Genomic DNA, 26,136 nt, shown 5'->3' with positions numbered 1-26,136 from the left:
ACCGCACAGCCATCCCTTATACACACTTGCAGTCTCACAACCTGACGAGAAACTTTCCCGCATCCGCCACAATGGACTTTCTCGCTATATACGATCCGGTGACATTCTCTCAACGAACGAAGCACTAATTTCCAACAAACGAGACGTAATTCCTTCGATGCTCTCACTTCTTGGATTTCGTGATTCATCATGGTTCGACTCTTCGACGCGTGTCGCGCTCTATTATTATATTATCGCTCGTGAATAATTTCTGGACACAGAGCCGCGATACTTCACGTTCGCGTAATTGAATTCCTTTCCCGCGGAAGTGTCGGTACGCGAGCGCGAGACTTAATAGAGCGGCACCTCTTCTTGCTTCGCTAGAAATTTTCGATCGTTAGAAGTGCGCGCACGCAAATTATTATTTCTTTTTCTTCTTTTAAATATTCATTCCGACTAATACGCGTACTATAATAAAAATGTATAATTTTATGCGCAAATAATTATCAATCATGTTCACGTCTCTGCGACGTTTCTCAAAAGGTTAGCAAACAGCACTCGAACGTGTGCGTCGGACACGACGACTCATCCGCAATCAGCGAGAGGACTGTCCATTTCCTTGTTTTTTCCCAGGTCGTTAACGCTTTGCAGAAAGACATCCGGTCTCTCTCTGGCGATGCGATGTCATCACGCGCGTCGACGACCCTTGGCGTCTGGGGATGAAGAATCGCCGGTAATTTATCAGCTGGCTCGTAAAAAGCGCGCGCGATGCGAAATATGAATTCGCGGCGCTAATCGCGATGATGCGCGCACGCTTTAATAGGAGGAAAGGCCGGAAGCGAACGCGCGAATGAAACGGGAGGTGCTGCTGCTTTTTATCCTCTGCGTTTTGCAATTCGCGAAGCGCGCGCGAATTCGCGTCGCGATTATTGCGCGCGTTTTATATCGTTTTCATTTTCGATGGGATTGTCAAGCGCGCGCTCGAGTCAATGGGATTCGCTTTTACTTTTTCTTTGGGAGGAGTTTAATTATTGTAATGCGCATTTGTACGAGGTTGATTTATTTCACTTTCGAATGAATATCGAGGGGAAATAAATTGTATTGGGTATGTTACTAGAAAATTACTTCTGCTGATATCATTCGTTTGAGCGTTAAATAAATTGAAACGTCTTTTGCTCGATGAAAGTCCATAAACTTCTGTCTGGGAAAGTCATTGATCTTTTGCCGCATGTTCGCATTTACTCGAGGTACGCACGAATACTCGTTTTACATTGTGCAAATATTTTACGATTGAGTACAGCTAATTTCACTTTCTGACAAGGTGATTAACTATTTTTTATTCCTTGGCCATATTTTTCGAATGCAAGTGTATTGCGAAATAACTCTAAAAGCCATATTATAATTTTTATCGTTTGAATAGGATAAGTGAGTTCTCTTTTACTAATTATTTACTACACTGAAAAAAAACACAGCCATTTTAACTGATCTCGCACCAATAATCCGTCATTTTACGAAGACTCGCCAAAATTACCGTAGAGTTCAGCAGTTTTAAAGAATCAGTTCGGTCGTTTTTGCTGGTGTCCCGCGTAAGCGACCAATTTTACGATTCGCGACTCACCAAAACTACCAGTGGCACACCGTTGTTCTTACTGAACAGTCGTTACGGTGGCAGAACGGTTAAAACTACCGGACTTTACAGCAGAAACGACTGTGTTTTTTTTTCAGTGTATACATACACTAGTTTTTCTCTATTTACTTTTGCAATTAAGATTTGCGCTGACCGTTGAAATTTTTGAAAAGTTTAAAACTTGCTGAGTCGAAAACTAACGTTCTTACCAGCAACATGAAGTTATTCTTTTTATAGCAACATTTTTGTTCTTATGAAAATCAACTTCATTGCATTGCATACTTACCATTTCCTTTAAGTCCTTGATACTAACAATTTATTATGTACTTAAGTTGCATATGTGCATTGATCCACAATACACGCGTTCTTGATTGTAAAACAATCAGTGCATCATTTAACATAAGTTTCTAGATAATATCAGAAAGAGGTATACGTACATGTACAAACCATACAAATTTCATGCGAACAAGTGTGCACGATTTTTAAATATTTAGAGCTACAAATAACACGCTAGGCTCATTTTTGCACAGTCAGTACAATGTTTTCCTTTGAAGTGACAATTAGCTAAGTTGACTTGCAGTAAAGTGAATAAGAAAATAATTTTTTTGAAAATGATTAATTCTTTGCGCATATTGTTATATCTATTAGTTTTGTACGTTTGGATGGTATCAGCTACTATGATTTGTGGAAGAGGTCAATGCAAATGCATGTATAATAGCCAGTCGTTATTAATTTTATATGATCACGATTATATAAGCAACTTTTTTTAGCGGTAACATTTCTGTGCAAAGCCCTAAAGAAGACTGACAAAGTTGATTGTGCAATAGATACTTTCTATGTTATTCGACCACGTTATGATTAATTATACATTCCAGTACACAGTTGTGATAATTCGTAAATCGAAAAGAAACAAACTCTTATCTGAGTTATCTACATAATCCTCAATGCTTTAAAACCGGCGACATCTCAAATAAATTTCATTAAAACAAGAGAAAAAACGATTTTACTATCTTTAGCACAGGCCATCTGACAATAGAGTGGGTCCATTAAAACTTCACAAAAAGAATCCCAAGAGCCTCGTGGAATATTTTCATTCATTCGTCTCCTTTACACGCAAATTCTTTCAGGAATTCCGTACTTTTCAATCGAATAACGGCAACAATGAGTCGTCGCGCGACAAGGCAAAAAAGTCAAGTAAAACAGCGTATCGCAGTGTCTAAAATTCAACGTGTATCGAGAGTGAGAATAGAGAGGTTTCTCCAACTCAGCGTGCGATATAAATAATAACGACCTTTTTTTGAGACCCGTATAATACATGCGAGATTTCTCGCGCAGCGAGAGATTTACATACCTACGCGAACGCGCGTTGATGCATAGTTATAGGAGAATCTCTCGGAAAAAGTTGGGTGAACGCTGCTGTTCTGAATGAATGCAGGAGTAGGATTCCTTATAACCGAACATTTTTTAATCGAAAGCGAGCCGATGTGCGAAGCGCTGAATTATTCATGAGTTTGATTCATAAGTGACAGTTTCCAGACTTTATGAATCGAGTGTGTAAGGCTTTTGAATTTTTGCGTAAAGGTAGAAATATTTTTACGTTAATAAAATGATATTTTCTAATGTACGTTAATAAAATGATATTTTCTAATGTACAGGAAGAAAATCTTTAACCACTCAAAAGATCATTAAAAAAAAGAGAATAGTTTCAGGAAGCTGCAGTAGCCAAGATGTCAAAATGAAAATCCACAATTTTCCCTCGTAATGTATTCATCAAAATTCTTTATTAGAAGCACCTAATACGCGATAAATTCACTGCGCATAACGAGCATGTGCCAACTCTAAAAGCCTCGAGACCAAAACCAAACTACAGCATCGTCATTATCTTTGTACTCCTGAAATAAATGCCCCGTGTTTACGCACGTTCGAGTTATCCATTAGCCTCTCGACGCTCATTCATCTTCATAAACTTTCAAGTGCTTCCTATAAAAACGACGACTATGTCCCGAGCCGATGCCACGGGGAGTATTAGCTCTATACACGAGAACAACGAAGGCTCTTTATACGATTGTCCTTACATCCACAAAGAAACTTGAGCAGCGTTTCGTACAAGTTTTCTACCGCGCGTCTCGGTATATACTGTATAAAGAATAACCCAAACGTTTTTACGGCTTCTCTAAGTAACTGCAAAGTCTCGTACTTTCCATTTTTATCGCTCCACTATCGACCGAAGTACCGGGTTATTATCTCGAGCAATTTTTTTTCGAATCGACGACTATAACAAAGTTTACGCGCGTTTTTAAAGATCCACGCAACTTTCTTTCATTCGTCAAAGATGTTATATCCGTCGAGTGCCATACTGCAGCGTATTACGCGGGAACTTTCTATTGTGGACGTTCGACGGGATAAGCCGAAAAAATCGCTCGCGATTTTATCTCGAGCGAATCTGCCGTTCGAATAATGCACAATGTCGAGAATTTTCCGGAGTTCTGCGCGGGAAAGGCGATAACGGAATCCTTGTATAGGAACATAGCCGAGGGAAAAGCTGCGCGTATACCTGAAAAACCTGTCTATGCATTCGATTCGACACTCTGTATCCTGTTTCTTCATCTATTCTCAAACTTCTAATACTCAAAAACAAAAAGTACATTTTAAATTCGACGAATTTCCCCAAGACACAGACGCGCATCCATAACCGCGCGCAGTAGCACAAACAAGCGACGATCTCATAACCTCTGCGCGCATCTCAGCGCGTCATTTACGGGAGAACCCGTGCGCGTGCACGTGCATTATATCCTCCACGCTCGCGTTTTAATGTGTCCCACGGCCATTTAACGCGCAGTCGCTCCCAGCAGGTCAAGACGCCGAGCGACGCGCGGAGGAAATAAGCGTCTGGCTCGTCCGTTAGACGCGGAATACTAAGTGCCGCCGCTCGCGTGCTATCCTAGTTTAGGTACACTAACCGAGTTTCCAGTTTGCTTTGCTTTTGACTCGAGATATATCTCTGTGTGTATGGATGTGCGTACTTGGGAGGGCCGTGAGAATTGGCATGCGAGACAATGCCATCTGGTTTACATGGCTTTTGAGGGGACTATAGAACTATACTGAGTTTCAGCGTATCATTTTCTTTTTGAATATTTCATAAGGGAAGTGCGTATAGTCTGGGTTACGGAATAAGATATTTATATGAGCTTGTTTCCCAACGTTACAGGGAAATGAATACACTATACGCTCGAGAGATGGCGTTTTTCCGATGCGAGAGAAATTCGGAGCGCGATTTCTCGAAAAGCCGCAGATAGTGTAATCCGAGAAGTCGTACAAGCGCGATAACGAAGCTGTTGTCCCGCGTGCTCCGCGCGGGCAGCGTTTCGTCGTCCGCGTAGCGAAACGCAAATTAATCCGAGAACTACAGATTTAATCATAAAAGTACCGCAAAGCCGCATAACCGCAGAGCGGCAGCAGCTCCTCAACACGATATGCATAATGAGAAAATCTGCGCTCGGGCACGTTTGCGCGTATGGACGTGTATGAGGGCATTTTCTTATACATCAAAGCTCGATGTGACCGCGAGATTTTTACCGGACACACAGCTTGTAAAGCAGTAAAAGTGTGGCATGTATTCTAACTAGATATTGTTCGTAGGTATAGGCAAAAGGGTTTTACATAAGAATTAATAATAATAAAGTGCAATTGAGTATTTAACAGAATTACTGACAGTATGTGTAGCAAAAAACTTCAAACGTGTGAAAAACCTTTAAAAATATTATATGTAATAAAATGCTCGATATCATGTAGTCAATATTTCATTGCATTCTTGCATGCAACAAACCAAAAATAAATAAAAAAATAATAATATAAAAAAAATTCTGTGTGCATCCTTAAAATGCAATAGAATCTTTGTCATAACATTAAAGCCAGTAGGGAACGATTTCTTGATCAAAAATGTAGAAAAAAATCCTGCAAAAATGTAAATTGTACGTGTTTCATCTTTTATGTTTGAATCACGTTTAGTGTCAGCAAAGTAATACTAAGTAGCTTAAGTGTTTTGAAGTATTCCATTTCAAACAGTAGCGCTGTACATATATTCATCGATAAAATGAAATTATTTTGTTCTACATTACTACTTGGACTTTTTTGTATATTGCGCACATCCAACGCTTTTTTTGCAGTCGGTAGGTACAAATTCTATATGTAAATATAAGTTCTCTTCCCTTTATTTATTTCGGTGATTACTACATTTGTTAATTATGTAAAAAAATGTAACCATATAACACGTGTAGCAAAATTGTAATTTCGACTATTGTTTCAGTTCTGGAATTGATTAAATTGCGAGAACTCAAAAAGGCAGAGGAAAATAATAAAATAACAACTTCTACAACTTCAACTACATTTTCAAGTTTGGAGTACATAAGACATGGCCCAATTTACGGTTGATACATTTCCGCCAAATTTTTCCCATGCCTGTAAAACTACACAGAGGCAGAGACTAATTTATATGTATACTTTGCAGATGATTTTTTTGTTTTTGCAAAAGATAGTGGAATTACTCTAATTCTTGTATATCCATTGTTGGTGTTTGAAGCAATTTTGAGTACGTTAAACTGACACATATTTTATCGGCATTGCTAAATACTTCTGATTGCTTACGTAGGAAAGCTATGAGAACTAAGATTTTAATTCTTGTTTTCTCAGCTCCCTCGCGTTCCACTGTACAATAATTGCAATCAATGAGCATTAATTCTTCTTATACATTATTGTATCAACGCTCTGATCTTCATCGTATTTATATTATTAATGAGTGACATGGACAAATCAATAATTTTTGTTAAGTACGGTATAGTCTTGGTTTTCAAAGATAGATGACGCATAGATCTTTGAGTTTCCCTCTTAGCGATTTGCGCTAAGAATGTAGTATAAACTTAGAGCATGTGCCATAATGTATGCCAGAGCTTATGGGCCTCTCATGCTGTAACTGCGCCCGAACGAAAACATACGTTTTGATGAAGGTTGCATGATAAAATCCTAACCTCGCAGAGGCTATCGACTGTAATACACACGTATACGCTGCTAGCTGCTCATCCGCGAGAAACCACGAGACAAAAAAGAGAGGGCATTGTTTCCTACGCATCGGCCGCTTCAACTACGTAGTAGTACATATAGGTATAGGTATCGACGGCCGCCGAGGCTACGCACTGTACCGTTAACCCGTCACGCCGCGGAGATAAAATCACCGGAAACGAGCCGCGCCGGCACGCGCAACTCGCTGTATGTATATGCTATATACCACGGTGTGTATGGAGAGCCTCTAAACCAACGTCGGAAGTAATCGTCGTCGGAATATCCGCCCATCGCACGGTCGGAGGTTACTATCTACGTGTTTTCCAGTTTTTCCATCCGAGTTGTAGACTAGTTTTTTTTTTTCGTGCGATACTTTCGGGTATGATGTCCTGGTGACTTGATTCTTACGTCTAGATATAAGCGAGTGATTGAGCTATGAAAGTGTTTAAAAAAATAAGTGGTCTCATTTTTTGGTTTAATTAATTTTACGATATGCGAGGCTTCTCCGGATTATGCAGCTCGGCATCAAATGCCTAGACTGCTGCAAGAGCCATAATTGTTACTATAAGTGAGGTAATTATTTTTGATTACGGTCATCCCGAAGATAATGATATGCAGACTGCTAATTCACAAGCTGATATCTCAAACGTTTGACAACCTTTCATTAAACTCCGAAGTGTCAGCTATTTTACGACGTTCTTATCGGGTGACTATATCATACGCCTCCGCGCGAGATTACTATAAAAGCCGCGGCTGAAATTTATGTACCGGTTAAACCAGAGATTATACGCGATACACTTCCGCGCGAACCGCATTAAATGTTAATAATATACAAAACATGAAATTTTACGATAGAACGCGCCAAACGTCTCCGGCAAAAAGGGCGAAAGTGTAAGAGCACAGCCGCATGACTAATCTATTCCGCAACTTTCCAGCAATTACTTTATTATCACCTTCCGTCACCGCCGCCCGCTCCCCGGACACAATGCCTGCTTTTGTCTTTTCGACTCTATGTGTGCACATGATTCCTTATTCTCTTCGTACATCCCGCGCTGCGGTCCATAAAACGCGTTTACGGCTCCGTGATACTTTTGCACGTTATTTTTCTCCGCCTCTCTCTCTCTCTCTCTAAACGCAGCGAGTTTTGATTGCGCTATATTCTTATTACGCGCTTGGACTTGACAGCTGTTATTTGTGCGGTCGCACAGCAGATAAAAGAGCACACGCGTATTATGATTTTTCTTTACGTGGCTCGAATTTTCTTTGCGGGACTGCTTCCTTGAAGATTTCTTTACTGGATTTTTATTTGGTGGCGAGAGAGAAGCAGCAATGATACAATGTCTTCTGAGAAACGTACTAGATTTTCTTCTTAAGATTATAGTGGTCTATCATTTTTCATAGTGGCACTCAACGCTTTAGCTGTAAGTAATAGGTGCTTCCTGGAACCTATCGACGCTTTGGCGTATTAACAGCTGTATTGTTCTGTTTTAAATTTACTAGTCAAAAGCTACGCTAGAAAATAATGTAGTTGCGCCGTTGTCCTAGTCTTGTTTTTCAAGCGCAGCATTGGAAATTGATGAATGAAATCGTTTCTACGGCGTAATTAAAAAGCATCAGAAAGAGCAATTTCGCACGCGCACTTTTTCTAAGTAGTGAACATGAGAATTACTTTTTTTTGTTAAGACGTCTGCACTTGTATAAACTATTCTTATTGTCATGAAAATTTTGAAAGTCTGGGTAACGAGTAGACAATAATGATTTCTTAATGGATAACAAAGAGCTAATGCATTTCAAGACTTTTACTGCTGCATTGTGTCAATGTAGTTACAAAAGATTGAATAAATATTTATGACTTAGAAAACAATAAAAAAATATGGACTTATGCTCTTTCATCATTGCAATATAATAGATTTCTCAGAAACGTCAGGGATGATTTCTAAAATGCGCATAGCTTCGTTTTCTTGTGTTCAGTATCCTTCCCGTAAAAAATCCATTAATTTGCTTTGATCCGTCCGAAAGGTCACTGCTAACTGACTACCGAACGATGGACACTAGTCTCCAGCACGAGTATAGTTCGGAACATCCCGAAATTCACTTAGCCAAGCAAGTTTTCGGTCAGTCTTCGAAAAGGATCTCCTGAGCCAAGTCAGTCAAGTGCAGCCAAGCAAGTCTACTCTTGACGCTCGGGCAAGGGTTGCAGCAGTCGTCGTTGTCGTCGTCATCGATCCCTTAAGCCAATTTCTCGAGAGAGGCTTCTTCGCTCTAATACGCCGAACCGGACCACCAACTGCACGTAACTGCTTCTATCGATTATATATCACGAACACGTATACGCTGGTGGGTAATATCGAGTCTTGAGATGTGCTGGTGTGGAGCTGTATATTAAGCGATTGATACCTGCGTGACGCTGTAGCGGCGATGTCTATAATAGGTCGTGCGAAACGTTACATTATGGACGATGCGGATCGACGGCGATGATGGAAGCTCGGTACATTTTTATCGAACTTGTGGATGAAAATTGTGTAGTTTCTTTGTTCATATGAACAACCAGTACAACGCAAGTACATTTTCCAATCTATAATAATCATCCATCTCAATGTTGATCTTATCGAAAGGAACAAAAATTAAAGTGCACACAAGAGTTAAAAGCATTTCATCGAAGAATTCACGGTCTGATAAGTCAGACACTCCTTCGTCTAGTAAAGCGATACGTTCAAGTTCACATAATCTAGTGCGTGCGTGCGTATCGTTCGCTCTTGTAACACCTGGCCGGTGCATCGGGCTTCTTGCGGTACACGCGTTCGCGCCTATATGACCTGCACTTACAATATAACTTGCAATTATTTATGCAGATAAAACAGTTCACTCTTCGTTTTTTAATTAAAAATATAATAAAATGAAAATGAATTACGTTTCGCAGAAACCGCACGATGGATTGACGTCGCAACGTCCATCCAAAGAGAGAATAAAGATACTCGCAGATACATCCTTCGGCGGGCGATTGTTCCTAAGTGTACGTGTTGCGAAAATGCATAGAATGGAGTCGCCGGCAAGATGCGTGACGCCTCTCGCGAGACTCCTACATAAAAGAGGCTTGACACGGTTTTCCATTATAAATGCGATTCTTTCACTGTGCCGCGAGCGCGCGCGAAAAGTGAAACGGAAAGCCGAAAGTGCAGATCTAATTTTTTTTCTCGCTCTCGCTGCGACGACGCTTTTTTCGGTCAGCTCGGTGATTTTGCGAAATTTCTGTTTTCCTAGAATGCGCTGAAATGTTTTCTTTTCTTTTCTCGAACAATGGATTATTATTTTTGCTGCGATATGGAGTAAGGAACTACTTTCGAAAAAAAAAATATTCTTAATAAATGTGGATAGAATTAAATATGAATATTGTAAATATCTACTGCGTTATATTTATCAAACAGATTTTCAATTTTTTCAGATGCGGAAATTTGTTTTTTAAATATTATTTAGAACAAAACGCGGAAGTAGACATACATTGTTATGGCCTTATTTAGGTCATGTTCATTTGATAATAAAGCAAGCTTCTATATAATATATAAGCTAAAATGATCCTTCGTAGACTTATTTCCTTTTGAACAGCTGAACGTAATGCCAGGCATAACTAAAATGAAACTGTTTCATTTATCATTATGTCTTTGCATGTATGCTTTATGCATCACATCTGCTACCTCCGACTCAGGTAAAACGCTTTTTTTATAAATGTATCTTGAATTCTTACTCTATACCTTATATTCTGTCTAAATTTATATATATTGAATTCTATACTAATACTAGTGGCAAAAGTTCCGAGCTTATGAAGGTTTATTAAAACTCAATCCGGGCAAAGCGATATAACGACATCGACGGAAAAACCTAAAAAAAGGAAGAATGTAAGTCATGTTTTTATGCATTTTGGTTGAAATACAATCGAACACAAAACAAAAAGTGGCGAAAACGACTTTGGCAGCATCCAGAAATATACAGTATGATGAATCTAAACATTTTTTCTTACTTTTTGGTCGAAATACAAAAAGGTTCCATAATTGTAACCGTAAACATCTTATAAATGAATATAACAGTGCACAAGTTGTGATAATATGGGGTTATTGTTCTTATAATTATTTTGATTTAAACAATCGGAATGCGCCCAGCTGTTCAACTAAAGTCTTAAGCATGCGTGAGACGTGGCAAGAAGTACTCTAGATAAGAAAATCAATAGCTTTGAGGCTACCTTAATAAAAAATAAACCAACTATAATGATAATAACTACTTACTACGTGAATATTAGTTATTCAACAGTTATTTCTGAGCAAAAATTTATTTGCTGAACAAACATTTTTCCCTCTTCTGATAGGGAATCTTAATTATGCTGTTGTAGATATCAAAACTAGATAATTTATTAGAAATAATTTTATCTTTCAAGCAAAAGTTAACGTGCCAATGGATTGGCAACGGTATTTTAGTGGCGAATGCTCGAGCTTTTGGTCACGTTTATTTATAATAAAGTGAGTTTCTAAAATATATAAGCCGCAATAAGACATTTTGGAATTATTTTCATTATAACAGTGAAACCGAGTGTACGTATATAATCAATATGAAATTGTTTGACTTCACATTCTTTCTTTGTGTTTTATGCGTATACATCGTACCTGCTTTCTTCTTTTCAAGTAAGACACTTTTTTGTATAAATGAAAGAGACGTTTTTCTTCAGAAGGTTTATCTGATTATTTTCTTGCATATTCCATTGTTATTTTAGTGACGGGATGTTTGGTCTTACGAAAAGTTGACCCAACAGAAAAATATGACGATATATCGAAAACTTAATCAGAACAAAATGATATGACAAACACATCGACAGTAACTAAACGAATTGTTTATGATAAACAAATGCCTTATCATGTTTTCTTACATTTTGGTTAAATAACAATGAGAGCTGTAAAATTTCATTGTAGATAATTTATTGTGACATGGTTTATTATATTAATAAAGTAAAATGGTTTCTTGAGATGTATTAAACAGGATATACATTATTTTAACTGTGCAAATGAATTTCCAGCAAAGTCATTACGTAAGATTGAAACAAACTAGTTTAAGAATTTGTTTTTTTAACTTTTGCTTTGTATATCGATGGTAAGTATCTAATCTCCAATTCTGTCTTCGTGAGGATTCTATCAATGAAATAGAATTATTGTTTTAACTATATTTTACACCATATTACTTCATAGAAGCACATTCAATGTAGCATAAAAGAATTTGAGGTCAACCTCATATACAGAGGAAATGTTGTAGAAAACTATTACAATGCCCTATGCATGTTCAGTCAAATTGATCTTCATCCCAACACGTCGTTCGTTACACAATTGGATTCGCGCCCGTTCGCGCCTCATATGGCTTCATTCTGTGCTTTTTAAAAAAAGTAGGTTCAAACACTACACTTTTCGCTATATATCGAGAATGAAATTATTTTAAACGTATTTAATTCCGCTTGAACCTCTAGCAACATGCAGAAAATATAACGATTACGCAAGAGATAAAACAAAGCCTAGACATTTTCTAACTTAAAAGTTGGTAAACGTGGGCTAACCCCTATTTTCCCATTATACCACTACCACTGCTATGCAATAGCCAAGCGCGCCTGAAAACTTTGCGAGCTACACCTCCTTACGTAACTGCACATTTCCACTGGGAACTGAAAAAATGAGTAAAAGTGCCACGAGAGGGAGTGAAAGAATAAGCACGTATGCGACCACTGCGCCGGCCTCAAATTCGATCCAATTAGAGGGTTAACAGGTATCTTATTAGCATTGACTGGCTCGAACTGCGCGCACGAAGCTGCCAGTTTTCATTCGGACAGTTCAGGTGGCTGACTGCATCGGGTGCCATGGCAGCTTAAATATCATCGTTTTCTTGTTTGTTGTGGAGTTTTTCACTGCCGCTGCTGGCGTCGAGACGAGGATGGCTGATATCGTCGGTTAGTGTGCTGAGATTGGAAGAACCGAGGCTCTGTAGTGTATTTTTGGAGAATATAATTTATGAGCGGGAAAACACATGGTTATAATTTGGCTGTGAGATAATGAGGGAAATGATAAAATGTTTAAATAAGCAATTTCATACTTATCCCAATAATAGTTGATTTTCTTACTTTTTATATGAAGTGAAATCTATCAAAGTGGTTTATGATGTACAAATGCAGATATTTGTTTTCATTTTTTATCCATAATTGTCTATTTACAATTCTACGAAGACATGTGTAACATCATTTCTACGCGGGCTTATTCTAATTCAATAATCACACGACCTTGGGAAAACTCAACTGCTTGACCTTTACACGTTGCACAATACCTTTGCGGTAGTTATGACACAAACTTTTTTGTTTCGTTTTGGGATTTCAAAATAATTCATTGCCGATCTTAAAAAAAAATCTGACCCCTATTCACCCACTCTATCCACTTATACGGTGTAATTGCCACGAACCACTACTGCTTTGAGATACAATTAAGTTATTCGTAAATTAGTTTCAAACAAAAAATATGTATGTACTCTAATTACACTCTCACACAAAAGAATACACACGCAGACCCACCATAACGACAATTTTCAAGCACGTAAAATAATAAAAGCAGACCGTCTTTCGGCATTTCCAGAGATGACAGGTGGCGGTACCAACATGGCGTACCGCGGCCTCAGTCAGCACGTAAACTTCGACACTATCCCGGACCCAGAGGATCGTTTTGCCCTCGAAGAACTCATCGGCGAGGGCACCTACGGTGAGGTGTACGCCGCTCGCGACAAGCAAACCGGCGAACACGTTGCCATCAAGATCCTCGAGAATGTCGCCGATAACATCGAGGAGATCGAGGAAGAGTTCCTGGTACTACGAGATCTCAGTATGCACCCAAACATACCAGCCTTTCATGGTATCTATCTCAAGCGGGCTAAGCCTGCTCAGGAAGAGGACCAGTTGTGGTTCGTCATGGAGGTGAGAAGTATAGAATTTATTAGGTTTCATAAAATCTGTTAAATATTGGATGTATAAATCGGCTATTCTGAAGCGCGAAAATATTTTATAAAGTCTGCAAAAAGTTGTAAAGTCATTTTGGCCTTGTTAACAAGCGAGGATTGATGGTATTCAAACTAAATGAAAAACACAGTATGCAAATCTGGGCGAGATTACATTTACGCGATCGAAAGCAGATTTTGAAAAAACAGTCGTGTAGAACATCGTATACAATGTACAATCTGTATAAGAAGCCGCAAAGGTTGTGTAAGGATTAGCCTTTAAACTTGTATTATATATATATATATATATATATATATACACATCTGTAGCTTAAAGACAAATTCTACAAATCAAGTTTGTTTCTATTTTTAGTAAACATCTATCTCCTATTTCAAACTAAATTTATCGTGCTTCGTACTAAAATAGCTTCCAGATACAAATTCAGACTTCACATTACACCAAAATCTTACTGTTCGATCTATAAAGAAAACTCCAACGACTGCATTTAAAATAATACATACCGATTCACAAACCGGCAATTTTTCCTAATACTCGCACGAGTGACGCCGTAGCAGAGATCCCGCGACGGCATCATTATTTCGAGCGCATCGATACCGATCTCTGTTCTTTCTCTCTCCTCGCTCGAGCGCGCGCGAAATTCCGAGTTATCGGCCATAAAATCGGCAGACCGATAGATCGTCATGCTCGATCGGACGATGCTTTTCGAAGAAAGTAGCGCGAGAAGGCTTAACGCCAGCGGCGAAGGAGTATTGTAATCGAAAACGAACGAACGCACACCTTTTTCTCTTTTCGTTATTGTAGTCTATTATATTCTTCTCCAATGCGAACTGAACCGATCGTCTGACGGTGTGACTTGCCGATCTCAGTCGCGAGCGCGGAGAAAGTTGGAGTCGATGATAGAAATTGCTTGTTTTGCCGTGGCGAAAATCGGATTTTAACGCCGAGTGTCCGTTAAAATAATGCCGTGGTAATGGTCATGGAAATCGGTGTAAATCGAACGGGTGGTCGCGCGGAAAATAAGGGATCCTATGGACGCACTCATAAAGGCAGGTTTTATTGTTGAGATTTTAATAGGTGCTCTGTACTTTCACTGATTATTAAAAATGGATGTAGAAGAACATTATACATATAGGCCTTTTTCAGCATACGAGACAGTTTTAAAAACACGCGAAATAAAATCTGTTTACAATAATCGATGTCGTGCGCGCACTAAAAGTCTTCTCTCCCCTGTTTTGCAGCTTTGTACGGGAGGTTCAGTGACAGACCTGGTTCAGGGCCTAAAGAGGCGCGGAAGCCGTTTGACCGACGATCAGATAGCCTACATCTTGAGGGAGACTGTCGAGGCCTTAATCTACTTACATAACAATCATTGCATGCACCGCGACGTCAAGGGCCACAATATCCTATTGACCGAGGATGCACGCGTCAAGCTTGTCGACTTTGGCGTCTCGTCACATTTGGCGGCTACCCACGTCAGAAGGAACACCTCAGTTGGCACGCCTTATTGGATGGCACCGGAAGTAAGGATATGTCGACGTTTGGATATGCTTTGCCTTTAGGGAATCATTTCTGAAGATTGATGGCCTAATTTCATTATTAGAAGGTTATCGTAAATTTAACTGAAGCTTTGAATAGAGATAAAATGGTAACCAACTTAACAAAATGCATGAGATCAAACAGCGATTGCATATCAGAATTAAACAATTCCATATTATTTTAATCTAATTCTTAATAAAAAATACATTTAATGAAAAATAACATTGTAATAAAACGTATATGATAATCTTTTGGTAGGTAAATTTCTACATCGCGAAAATTGCTCGTTAAAACCATAATTTATTTCGTTTATCTTCGGCACATTTTTACTGATCGCACAAGTGCTTTTATGGGCTGTTGTAAAAAGTTCAAAGTTGATTCATCAACGGTATTTAACATACGAATAACTGGAATGAAATTTTACTTTTTTCGGGTTTATATTATTATATATAAAAAATTACTTTAATTAATATTTTTATAATATAAATCGATACAACAATAGCAGTAGGGCAAGCTAGTTCTTGATTGATAATTACAGACGAAAAATTAAAATATTCAACTCTCTAAATTCCTTAACCCTAGACGGTAAATCACTCGCTCTTTCAGGTGATAGCATGCGAGCAGCAGTTGGACTCATCTTACGACTCACGCTGCGACGTCTGGTCCGTCGGCATCACCGCTATCGAGCTCGCCGAAGGTGACCCGCCCATGTCCGAATTGCATCCGATGCGAGCGCTTTTCCAGATTCCACGTAATCCACCTCCGGCTTTAAAAAACCCCGATATGCACGTAACTGAGCTCAACGATTTCATCGCCGAATGTCTGGTCAAGGATCTAGAACATCGCCCTTACGCTTGTGAGCTCAAGGAACATCCCTTGTTGCTCAGCATAGAGGATCGCCTTGAAGAGATCAGGGCGCAGCTGCAGGAGGAGATCCGTCGACAACGGTAGGTTTCGTAAATCTTTTAAGAAGTAAAAATAAAACAGTTTGATAATTACATGTGAATTTGAAATAGATCCGATGGACGAGTTCAACGACAGCCGGAAGTGACCACGAAACATGGAAAATTGAAGACCGATCGAAAGGCGAGGCCTGAGAAAATGTACATGGACGATTTGGCTGCTCTGGATCTACTATCGGAAGATGCGATTGTCGATCAATTACAGAATCGCTATGAGAGATCACAGATTTACACCTACATCGGAGACATTCTTGTGGCCGTCAACCCGTTTACAAATCTCGGACTCTACACTGGCATGGTAGGTATAATAATATTTGTAATAAAGCCTGATAACACACAGGAAAAACGTAATATTTAAAAACCCCCTTCTCCAGGAGCAAAGACGATACAAAGGCCAAGCCCGGTCCGACAACCCGCCACACATATTTGCCGTAGCGGATGCTGCGTACCAGGCGCTGTTGCACCAGCGCCAGAACCAGGCCATCGTGATCAGCGGTGAGTCTGGCGCTGGTAAGACCGAATCTGCGAATCTTCTGCTCAAGCAGCTGGTGTACCTGAGCAAAGCTCCCAATCGCAATCTCGAGGAAAGAATTCTTCAGATCAACCCCATCATGGAGGCTTTTGGTAATGCCACCACCGGTATCAACGCTAATTCCTCGAGATTCGGAAAGTATCTTGATCTGACCATGACGAGAGGTGGAAAGGTCACTGGCGCCAGGATCGCTGTATATTTGCTTGAGCAGTCGCGTGTCGTCGCTCAGGCTGAGTGAGTTAAATTATTTGATCATATTTCTCTAATAATTTATATTGAGTATACAAAAATGTTGTTCCTTGAGTTTAGGGAAGAGAGAAACTTCCACATTTTCTACTATATGTACGACGGCCTGGAGGCAGACGGTCGCTTGGAGGAGTTCGGCCTAAACCCGGAGTTGCGAAAGAGCCACCGCTATTTGGCCGATAATACCGACACCTCGCAGACTCACATCGACAAGTTCCAGCAGCTTAAGATCGGTTTCAAAGTTCTTGGATTTCAGGAGGCCGAAGTCGACGCTGTCTATAGCGTCCTTGCTGCCATCCTGCACCTAGGTGACATTGAATTTGTAGAGATCCTTTCCGAGGACAACACTGATAACAAGAGCGCTGTTGTTGACAATGCACCGGTATTGCGAGGTAAGTTATACACATACTTTTAGATTTGAGTTATAAATGATATCAGCTCCTTTACTATAAATGTGATTTTCAGTCTCGAAATTGCTGGGAATCGAACCGGACGATCTGGTCGAAGCCCTCACTTCGAACTCGGTAGTGACCCGAGGCGAGACCATCACTCGCAACAACACCGTCTCGGAGGCATGTGCAGCTCGCGATGCTATGGCCAAGGGTCTTTACGGTCGACTCTTTGACTGGATGGTCAACCAGATCAACTGTCTGCTGAGCTTCAACCGTTCGCCTAACTACGAACCCTTGGCAATCGGTTTGCTCGACATCTTCGGCTTCGAGAATTTCCCGAAGAACTCGTTCGAGCAGCTCTGCATCAACATCGCCAACGAGCAGATCCAGTACTACTTCAATCAACACATCTTCACCTGGGAACAACAGGAGTACATGGCCGAAGGAATTCCCGTCGATCTTGTCGAATTCTCCGACAACCGACCCGTCCTGGACATGCTCCTGAGCAAACCTATGGGACTGCTGGCGTTACTGGACGAGGAGAGCCGATTCCCTCGAGCCAACGACAGATCGTTGATTGGTAAATTTATATTTTACGCTCAAGCATCAAAGTAATATTTTTTAACTTATCGTATGTTTATTTTTGATTCTAGAAAAGTTCCATAACAACATCAAGTCCAAGTTTTATGTACGACCCAAGTCCGATGCTGTCTGCTTCGCCATCCATCACTTCGCCGGTCGAGTTGTCTACCAGGCGGACGGCTTCCTCGAAAAGAACAGAAACTTCCTGCCGCCGGAGGTGATACAGCTCGTGCGTCAATCTCACTTCGACATGGTACGATTCCTGTTCCAGTGCCCGATCACGAAGACCGGCAATCTCTATTCCGCGATCCACGACACTGACTCCAGGAAATTGTCACCTTCGGGACACAATACAAAGGTATCGCTGATAACCATCTATTATACGCCTCTTCTTTCGTTCTGCTTCGCGAACGGTTGCTCGGAGAGGAGTTTAACGGAGATAACGGGAGAAATTATATTCACTTTCTAACTTTGATTATACTCTATTCACGATTGTGTAGTTTTTTCTTGGTTTCTAAAAACGTGTCTCTTTGCAAAAGGAACGATACTCAAGCCGAGGATTAGCATCGCAGTCACGTGCTCAGCAGACCGTAGCGACGTACTTTAGATACTCGTTAATGGATCTACTTCAAAAAATGGTATCTGGATCGCCGCAATTCGTAAGGTGCATCAAGCCAAACGACAACAGGAGTCCCAAGTTTTTCGATAAGGAGAAAGTTATAAAGCAGTTGCGCTACACTGGAGTCTTGGAAACGATTAGGATCAGACAGAATGGGTTCTCTCACCGAATACCTTTCAACGAGTTCCTCAAGAGGTAAGGAAAAATCATTTGCTAGTACAGGTCTCGTTTACAAAGAAGAAAGTATGAGACGCCTAATTACGTGCCGTTTGATAATAATGGGTTTTGTGATCCAGCCAGTAAAACGTTTGCCCCAGTTTTGACAAGTCGTGAACCTTAATTAGTATGAAATTGCACGATGACACTTGCAATGCATTTAACAGTACTTCAACACAGAAAAAATATGAAATAAAAAAAATCATTTTTCCATTCCAGATACTGCTTCTTGGCTTTCGGTTGGGACGAGCGCGTGATCGCGAATCGCGACAACTGCCGGCTGCTCCTGGTTCGTCTGAAGATGGATGGCTGGGCACTGGGTCGCACCAAGGTCTTCCTCAAGTACTACCACGTCGAATTCCTGTCCAAGCAGTACGAGGAGCAGCTGAAGAAGATCGTGATGGTACAGGCCTGCGTAAGACGCTGGCTCGCCAAGATCCGCTTCAAACGCGAGAAGTGGCAGTTAGCCGTGTCAGTGGTCACCTTGCAGCGGCACATTCGTGGTTGGCTGGGCAGGAGGCGAGCGGTCGAGGCTATCAAGCAGAAGAACATGGCTGACGAGGCAAATATCTTGCAAAAGGCTGCTGGTAAATATTCTGGAGATACAGTATCAAAATAGTTGACTGACTCAAAGGATTAACGTTTGGTTTATTGAATTTATAGAAGAAGCCGCAGAAAGAGTCAAGAGATCAAGGGAAGCTTCACTGGACGTTGACGGTCATCCACCGAATGAAGAGAACGCAGCTGTCGTCATACAGAGTCACTTCAGGGGCTACACCATTCGCAAGAGATTCGGCTACGAGTTGGAGGAAAGATACAAGAGAATTCTGAACGACTACGACGACAAGAAAGAGGCTCACCAGGCACTGCTTCGTGAAGGTCTGAAGAACGAAGACGCCGCGCTCATAATCAAGAGATGGTACAAGACGGAGGAGCGAGTCAGAAAGAAGCCTCCAGCTAAGGATCCGATTCATCCCAAGCTGAGACAGGCGGAACTTATCAACTTCTCTCAGACTGTAAGTATCAGAGTCACTGTCACCATCTAAATATGCAAATAGAATATCGTTACTAGTGCGACTCTTATCTTCAGGTCCACATGAAGAACCAGGAGGCCCACAAGTACCTTCGCCGCAACAAACCTGGGATCCGATTGTCCGACGTCGAAGACTTGCCAGAGGACTACGTGAGACCACAAGGTTTCAACATGGTCCCTTCGATTTTGCAGTACCGTAACGGCAATCAACCCGAAGCCGAGGAAACCGTCAAGTATTACCGCGACTTGAAGGAAGAAATGAGCAGGTAAATATTCACTCAATTCACGCGTGGTTGAGAAACGCGAAGTCGCGAACGTGCGTATCAGTAAGAAAATTACGAGAAAATTATAATGAAAAGACAAAATGGAGATTTGAATGCCAAATTTTCCCATGATTTTGGCACTCGCATCGGAAGTGGTTCAGACTTCGAAGAAGAAGAAGCTGGTTGGGACTTACCGTTGATACAGCTGGAAAATGACCTTCAACCATCGTCGAGGTACAGCTGCACGGTTCTCTATGGCTACTACCTACTTTGATTTTAGTTAAATCTTCGCGTAGGAATCATTGTTGTTTTGTGTATCGTACCCCAGGACAAGACTACGATACCACTTTTTACATACTCTTAATTTTAATTTGATATTATGATGGTTACCTAAATCATCTTGTTTTAGAGGTATCATATGAGCTAGTTACAGAATTTAAAAAGTCTTCGTAAAATTGCATTATCTTATTGCAACAATTAGCTTACAGTAGAACAAAAAAAAATATTATGATCATACATAACTCGTTAGCTTGAAGCTTGAAGTTTGAACTTTGCTACAGTAACCAAGTGAAAAGATGGTGCCAATCGTATTGTACTTTTTCCAGGAACCGCATGGGTCAGGTACTAGAACTGAACGCGGAGAGGAGGGATCGTCTCCAGGCTCATGGCGACTACACAGTTGCCCCGGAGCAACAGCTCTCGGACATCTGGCACAAAGCTTTGAAAAATCCGGCCGAAACTCAAGGGGATACCTCTGCGAAGTCAATCAAGTAAGAGATCTTCACATAAACTCGTGTGCATGCGCGATGATTGTGTTCGAATAACAACAAGGTAGTCTTACATTCATAAGATGCATGATTAGCCATCGAGTAGAAACTATTTAACAAGTTGCGTTTTATGTTCGATTTCATCCATCGTTTGACCTATGGCAATGTTAAGGCTGCCTTAACTGTTCAATGCATAATATCACTTGAATGTCTATATAACTAAAATGCACCAACGCTTTTTTAAAACTAACACAGCACTAATTTCTTGTTATCAATTTTATTTATCAGAGGTATCATGGCAAACTTTCAGGTACAGCTTTTCCTAATTTTATTCTTATTTCTCTAACGTGTATTAGAAAGAACATTGAATGAACAATCTTTGCATTTGAATGAGCAATTCAGTTTTCATGTTCTGTCTGAATACTTAACTCACAACTTGTCAGTAGTGATAAATGTTCGATTTATGTATACATGGCTCAGAACAAATCTGAATATTAATATCAATTTTTAATCAGTTCAAGGACTAATGACCTGCGTAGAAACATGCGATCCTCGCCGGATAATAGAGCACCATCAAGCAAGCATCAACTGCCCATTATCAGCAACAATTCGTATCTCAACACTCCAAATGGCATACGAGTCGGAGCTGGTTTCAAAATCGACGGGTTGAACATCAAATCGAACGGTATTAACGGTTTAGCAAACAGCAAAGAGCAACAACGCGATAAGCTCAAGCAGCAAAATATTTCAAGGCCAAACAACGGCAATGAACGTAAGAGCGAGCTCAGTCGATTGCCGAAGACCAAACTGGTCGATCGCCTCAGCAGTCAAGAGAACAACAAAAACAATAGTAATCATAACAACAACAACAATAAGATCAATAACAACAAAATCAACAACAACAATGGCTTCCCCGAGAAAAACCGACAGAAACCAGTAGTGGCGCGCAACCTTGTCAACAGCAGGCCAACCCTGGCTGTCAAGTCCATCAACGAAACGATGGGCATAACTCCGGATCTCAGAAAGCTCCTACGGCCCACTGTCACCAAAATCAACGAGGATAAGAGGAAACCGAGTCCAGTCCAGCAGCAACAACAGCCGCATGATGGCGAGGACATTAACGGCCCATACAACTTCCGCAAACTGCTGAGGCCCGCCGAGTATCTGCCCACAGAGTCGCTGCGCAAGCGAAAGGGTGGACTGGCCTGCAACGGTGCACCTATTGCCAAAGACAAAGTTCCTGGGAAGCACGTGAAGAGAAGGGCACCTCTGGCGCCCAATGTCAACGGCAAAATCGTCGTCAGTCGAAAGTAGGATGTCGTGCTTCGTTTTGGAACTATCTGGGGCAGCGAGATGAAAGCTTGGTTGACACATATTTTTCGTTTGTTTTTGTTCTTAGAGTAATATTATTTTGTATTTTTCGTTGTAAGGCGTTAATTTTTTTTCGTTCAGAGTGGAAATATTCGTTGAATACAAGCAATATAACGGTTATTGGTTGCCAACTGTGATTACTGCGAAATTAATTTGATAGGTTTATTAGCTCGTTAAATATGTTAGGTTATTTTTCGCTTGAAAATGCATGTATCATTGTATCGAAGCGTTACTTTGAATTATATCAAAAAGAAGGTTCGGTCATAAATTAAAGTGCGCATGTTTAGTACTAGTCATTTTCGATCTAAACATTCTACTGTATTCGCCCCGTATAGATACAATTGATCATTGTGTTCGTTATGCACTAGTTAATAGAGATGTTATACGACAGTCCTGTAGACATTTACATAATAATGCATTACTCTCGTAGGACAGCTGCTAGCGAGACTTTTCGAACCAAAAATCAGTCGCAATAAATGAGAAAAGAAGTTTATTTTATTAGAACTATTATTACGTAATGTATAAGAGAGAAGGAAGAAAAACTATAACGTATACTAAAAATGTTGCCCTAATAATATTTCATAGTTTATTATGACGTTGATTTACAGACTTTAATACCAACAACATGTGTCGTTGCGATTTGTGCAACGATCATTATCGTTATTAACATTACAAATATATACCTACATAAAAATCATGAAGAAAGCCGACTTTCCTTTATTTCTTCCACCGCACGTTCTGTCGAACAATTCCTTCCAATAACCACCATCAATCACCAAAATCAATCAAGCCCAAAGCTCGACATTTAATATCCAGCGCCGTGAGCAGAATCCCAATCTCCGCCGAATTCCTTACCATCGGAGCAGTCTAGCTCGGCTTCAAGCTCACACCGTCAGATGCCGATACCTCTCGGCGCAACATCCCGAGGACGAGCTTTACGAAAGCTCCGTCGGTGTCGCCACCGAAACCGGCGTCGCCGCGTGCGCAGCACCGCACACACAGACACACACGCTCTCGGGAAGAAAGCTCACGTACGTGCACGCGCCGCACGCAGGACGGGCGCGGAGGGGGTGCAACGAACCCTCTCTTTCTCTCTCTCTCTCTCTCTCTCTCTCTCTCTCTCTCGCTCGCTCGTTTGCTGTCTTGGTCACACTGCGTGGGAGGGGAGGAGTAGCGCGTAAGCTCGACTCGCCGCTAACGGCTCTGATGCAGAGAGAGCGAGTCGCGCGTCCTCGCTAGCGCGTCGTGTCAGCTCGCTGTGTGTGACCCGTGTGCGCGCGTGTTTGTTGTTGTGTGCTGTCAGCCGAGAGACTCTCGCAGAAGAAGTAAGCGCACTCGAGAGGAATTATCATGGCGACACCGCCCGCCGCATGCTCTGGTTCCGGCAACTCTGCAGCCGAGGCCGCAGCGAGCAATACTAATACCACTGCTACTTCCTCCGCTGCTACTAACACTACTGGCAACGCAACCGCTGCTCAGCAGCAGCAGCAACCGGAACCCGTAGACCCGGCCACCCTCGACTTTAAGAGTCGCAGCATCGAGCAAGCTGTCTTGCCACTCGTCTCCAAGGTAAGTCGTCGCAGCCTCTCAGACGGGGATGATTATGAAAGCTCATTCTCTCTTTCTCTATCTCTGTCCCCCTCTCTCTTTCTCTTAACGCACACACACTGTTTCTTCTGCTACACACTTCTCGTCCTACTCTCACTGCAGGCTATAATTCACGTCTCACGCAGCAAGCACGCATACCAATTAGAGAGTGAGCGGCGCGCACGCTTTTTTGCGACACACAGCCCTCTCGCACATCACGTGCTACAATCGATGCTGTCTTTTTTTCGTCTCTCGTCTCCACTTTTAGCCCGCATTCCGTCCATATCAATGTAAGAACCTACACGTAATAATAACCCGAGGGCCGTGGTCAGCGTGGAAAAAAACTGGGAGAGCTTTTTGAGGTTAAACGGTCACTCGAGCTTTTTCATATATTATAAGAGGGAAGGAGCCTCGGCGCCGCTCGATGCGGCAGCGGCATATATACATTTTTATTACGACGAGTAACGCAGCGTGAGCGATATAGCGCTGGTGGTAGTGGTGGTGTACAACGATGCGTCACGCGGCTTTTTGTTTGTGTGTGGCGCGCGCGGGGCGCATGTGGCCAGTATATAAGTCGTCCCGGCGCACGGAGTCTGCGTGCGAGAGCCGATGGGCGACGATCGAAAGACCGCGCGCCGCCGCCGCGCTGCCCGTCACCTAACCGCACCTCCGACAGACTCTCACCGAAATAGCATGCCTTCGCTGCCTCACACTTCTCTCTCTCTCTCACTCTCTCTCTCTCTCTTTTTTGCTCGCTCGTTCGTTTTTTCCCTCCTCTCTAGTTCTGGAGTGGCTCACACACGCGGTTTTATAACGCACACGCACGCAAGCTCGAGCGCGCGCGAGAGAGAGAGAGAGAGAGAGAGAGAGAGAGAGAGAGCTGATCAATCTTCCCTCCCTCACCGCCGGCTGCAGGTCGATGCTGCTGCTGCTGCTACTGCTGTGTATTGCTGCGTTGGCACTCGAGCATGCGTGTATGTGTGTTATGTCGTAGTTACACACGTGCTGATGATAGAGGAGATGCAGTGTGGTTTTTTTAGGCTTTCTTTTTGTTTGGATTGAGAGGTGCTTTGATGATTGTGGGTGATGGGCTCGATGAGCTTGCAGTTTGTTTTATTGTTGTTTAGTTCTGGTCAGAGACGTGTAAATCAGTATTTTATATGAAGAACTATGCGATAACGGCTATGAACGCCGAGAAATTCGTTAGACGGAATTAGCGCTCGTTGAATTAATATTGAAGTATAGGCTTTTAAGGCTTCTTACGTAAGACTCTTGAGTGATTAGAAAAGGTTTCTTCTTAATCGAAGAACCGAGGCATTTCCTATAGTTGCTTTCTTCATCTAAGTACATCGAAGAATCACAATCGCTACGTCCTCTTTTATCATTTTCGTTTTAATAAGTATAACAATCACCAACAGCTCGGCTAATAGCCAGCATCTTCGAATTCTCCACCTGTATACACCAACGCGCCAACAATCCCCGCATCCAAAATTAATTTCCATCCCAGCAATCCTCGTCAAGATCCCCTGGCACAAGCCAAACACTCCAACAATTCTCAATTAGCAACAATCGCAAGCATCCCTTTCGTCCCGTCAAAGGCCCCGCATCTCTCTCCCACAACAAAGGCGCCATAATTCACGCAACCGGCTCTCTGTAAAGCCTCTCGCTCATCAAAGCTTCTCCGCGTCGTCGGGCGAATTAACGGCGCGCGGCGAAACGACGACTTATTTCACGCCCGCGCAATAATCAAGGCTACTCGTGCTGCTGCTGGGCATGTGCTCACGCCCCGATGCTTATGCGTGAAAGGAACGAAGAAAAAAGAGGCAGAGACGCCGCGCGTGATTTATGGAAAAAGTTGCTTACGCCGGAGTTCGCGTGGATAAGTTTGGTTTTATGAAGAGCGCGTGAAATTGCATGTGGGTTTTGTATGATCGCTCGGGGGATGATAACGTGTTTTATGCGTTTGTATCGTGCTTGCAAGGGGTGTAAACTTTTATTCGCTGATTAACGAGATAAACTCTTGTTCATATGCTTGATATTACAAATGAACGATAAATCCACTTGAAAATCCGTTTTTACGCTGGGTTGACTCCGCGGGTTGAGAGATTCAATGTTCGCTCGATTTTTTCCCTCCGAGCTTGCGCGCGTCATTTCGCCCTCTGGAACAAATATATAGATGTGCGGGACTTTTGCACGCTCTCTTGGCTCCAGCTAAGCTTTTTGCGCGGCATTATTTGAATTTGTAAAGGCGATCTCGATTGGATGGCCCTTTTTCACGGACCCTGAAAACGCTCGGACGAACCTCGAGTAAAATCGAACTAATTTTCAGGCTGATGGCCAGTGGA

At 41.7% G+C, this 26,136-nt stretch overlaps 2 protein-coding genes across 12 annotated transcripts in view; both read left to right on the top strand.

Annotated features, from left to right (window-relative positions):
* Nucleotides 1–22,909, top strand: part of LOC100122460 (myosin-IIIb) — a 30,549-nt gene extending 7,640 nt beyond the window's left edge. Inside the window, exons 1-17 of one of the 9 annotated variants that reach the window (XM_031932771.2) lie at nucleotides 12,488–12,635; nucleotides 13,288–13,643; nucleotides 14,924–15,205; nucleotides 15,828–16,168; nucleotides 16,238–16,481; nucleotides 16,558–16,949; nucleotides 17,025–17,353; nucleotides 17,427–17,933; nucleotides 18,007–18,293; nucleotides 18,475–18,749; nucleotides 18,990–19,357; nucleotides 19,434–19,786; nucleotides 19,861–20,069; nucleotides 20,163–20,300; nucleotides 20,672–20,836; nucleotides 21,122–21,143; nucleotides 21,349–22,905. In XM_031932771.2, coding sequence (XP_031788631.1) covers nucleotides 12,620–12,635; nucleotides 13,288–13,643; nucleotides 14,924–15,205; nucleotides 15,828–16,168; nucleotides 16,238–16,481; nucleotides 16,558–16,949; nucleotides 17,025–17,353; nucleotides 17,427–17,933; nucleotides 18,007–18,293; nucleotides 18,475–18,749; nucleotides 18,990–19,357; nucleotides 19,434–19,786; nucleotides 19,861–20,069; nucleotides 20,163–20,300; nucleotides 20,672–20,836; nucleotides 21,122–21,143; nucleotides 21,349–21,360 — 4,296 coding nt within the window. In that variant the 5' untranslated portion in view covers nucleotides 12,488–12,619 and the 3' untranslated portion in view covers nucleotides 21,361–22,905. Of the gene's footprint in view, nucleotides 1–12,487; nucleotides 12,636–13,287; nucleotides 13,644–14,923; nucleotides 15,206–15,827; nucleotides 16,169–16,237; nucleotides 16,482–16,557; nucleotides 16,950–17,024; nucleotides 17,354–17,426; nucleotides 17,934–18,006; nucleotides 18,294–18,474; nucleotides 18,750–18,989; nucleotides 19,358–19,433; nucleotides 19,787–19,860; nucleotides 20,070–20,162; nucleotides 20,301–20,671; nucleotides 20,837–21,121; nucleotides 21,144–21,348 lie in introns of those variants that run through there. The other 8 variants (XM_032600972.1, XM_032600973.1, XM_031932769.1 and 5 more) reach the window with 8 other exon arrangements.
* A 335-nt stretch (nucleotides 22,910–23,244) lies between these two features.
* LOC100122393 (alpha-catulin) overlaps nucleotides 23,245–26,136 on the top strand; it is a 105,547-nt gene continuing 102,655 nt past the window's right edge. For 2 of the 3 annotated variants that reach the window (XR_004228030.1, XM_008205829.3), the window contains exon 1: nucleotides 23,245–23,773. Coding sequence is in view for 2 of the 3 variants with exons in the window: in XM_008205829.3 (XP_008204051.1) it covers nucleotides 23,555–23,773 (219 nt within the window). In the remaining variant the exon portion in view is untranslated. The remainder of the gene's footprint in view (nucleotides 23,774–26,136) is intronic. The other variant, XM_016986274.3, reaches the window with a different exon arrangement.

The sequence above is a fragment of the Nasonia vitripennis genome, chromosome 5 (assembly GCF_009193385.2).
Source record: "Nasonia vitripennis strain AsymCx chromosome 5, Nvit_psr_1.1, whole genome shotgun sequence".
Taxonomy (NCBI): domain Eukaryota; kingdom Metazoa; phylum Arthropoda; class Insecta; order Hymenoptera; family Pteromalidae; genus Nasonia; species Nasonia vitripennis.
This window is presented reverse-complemented; position numbering and strand designations above follow the sequence as displayed.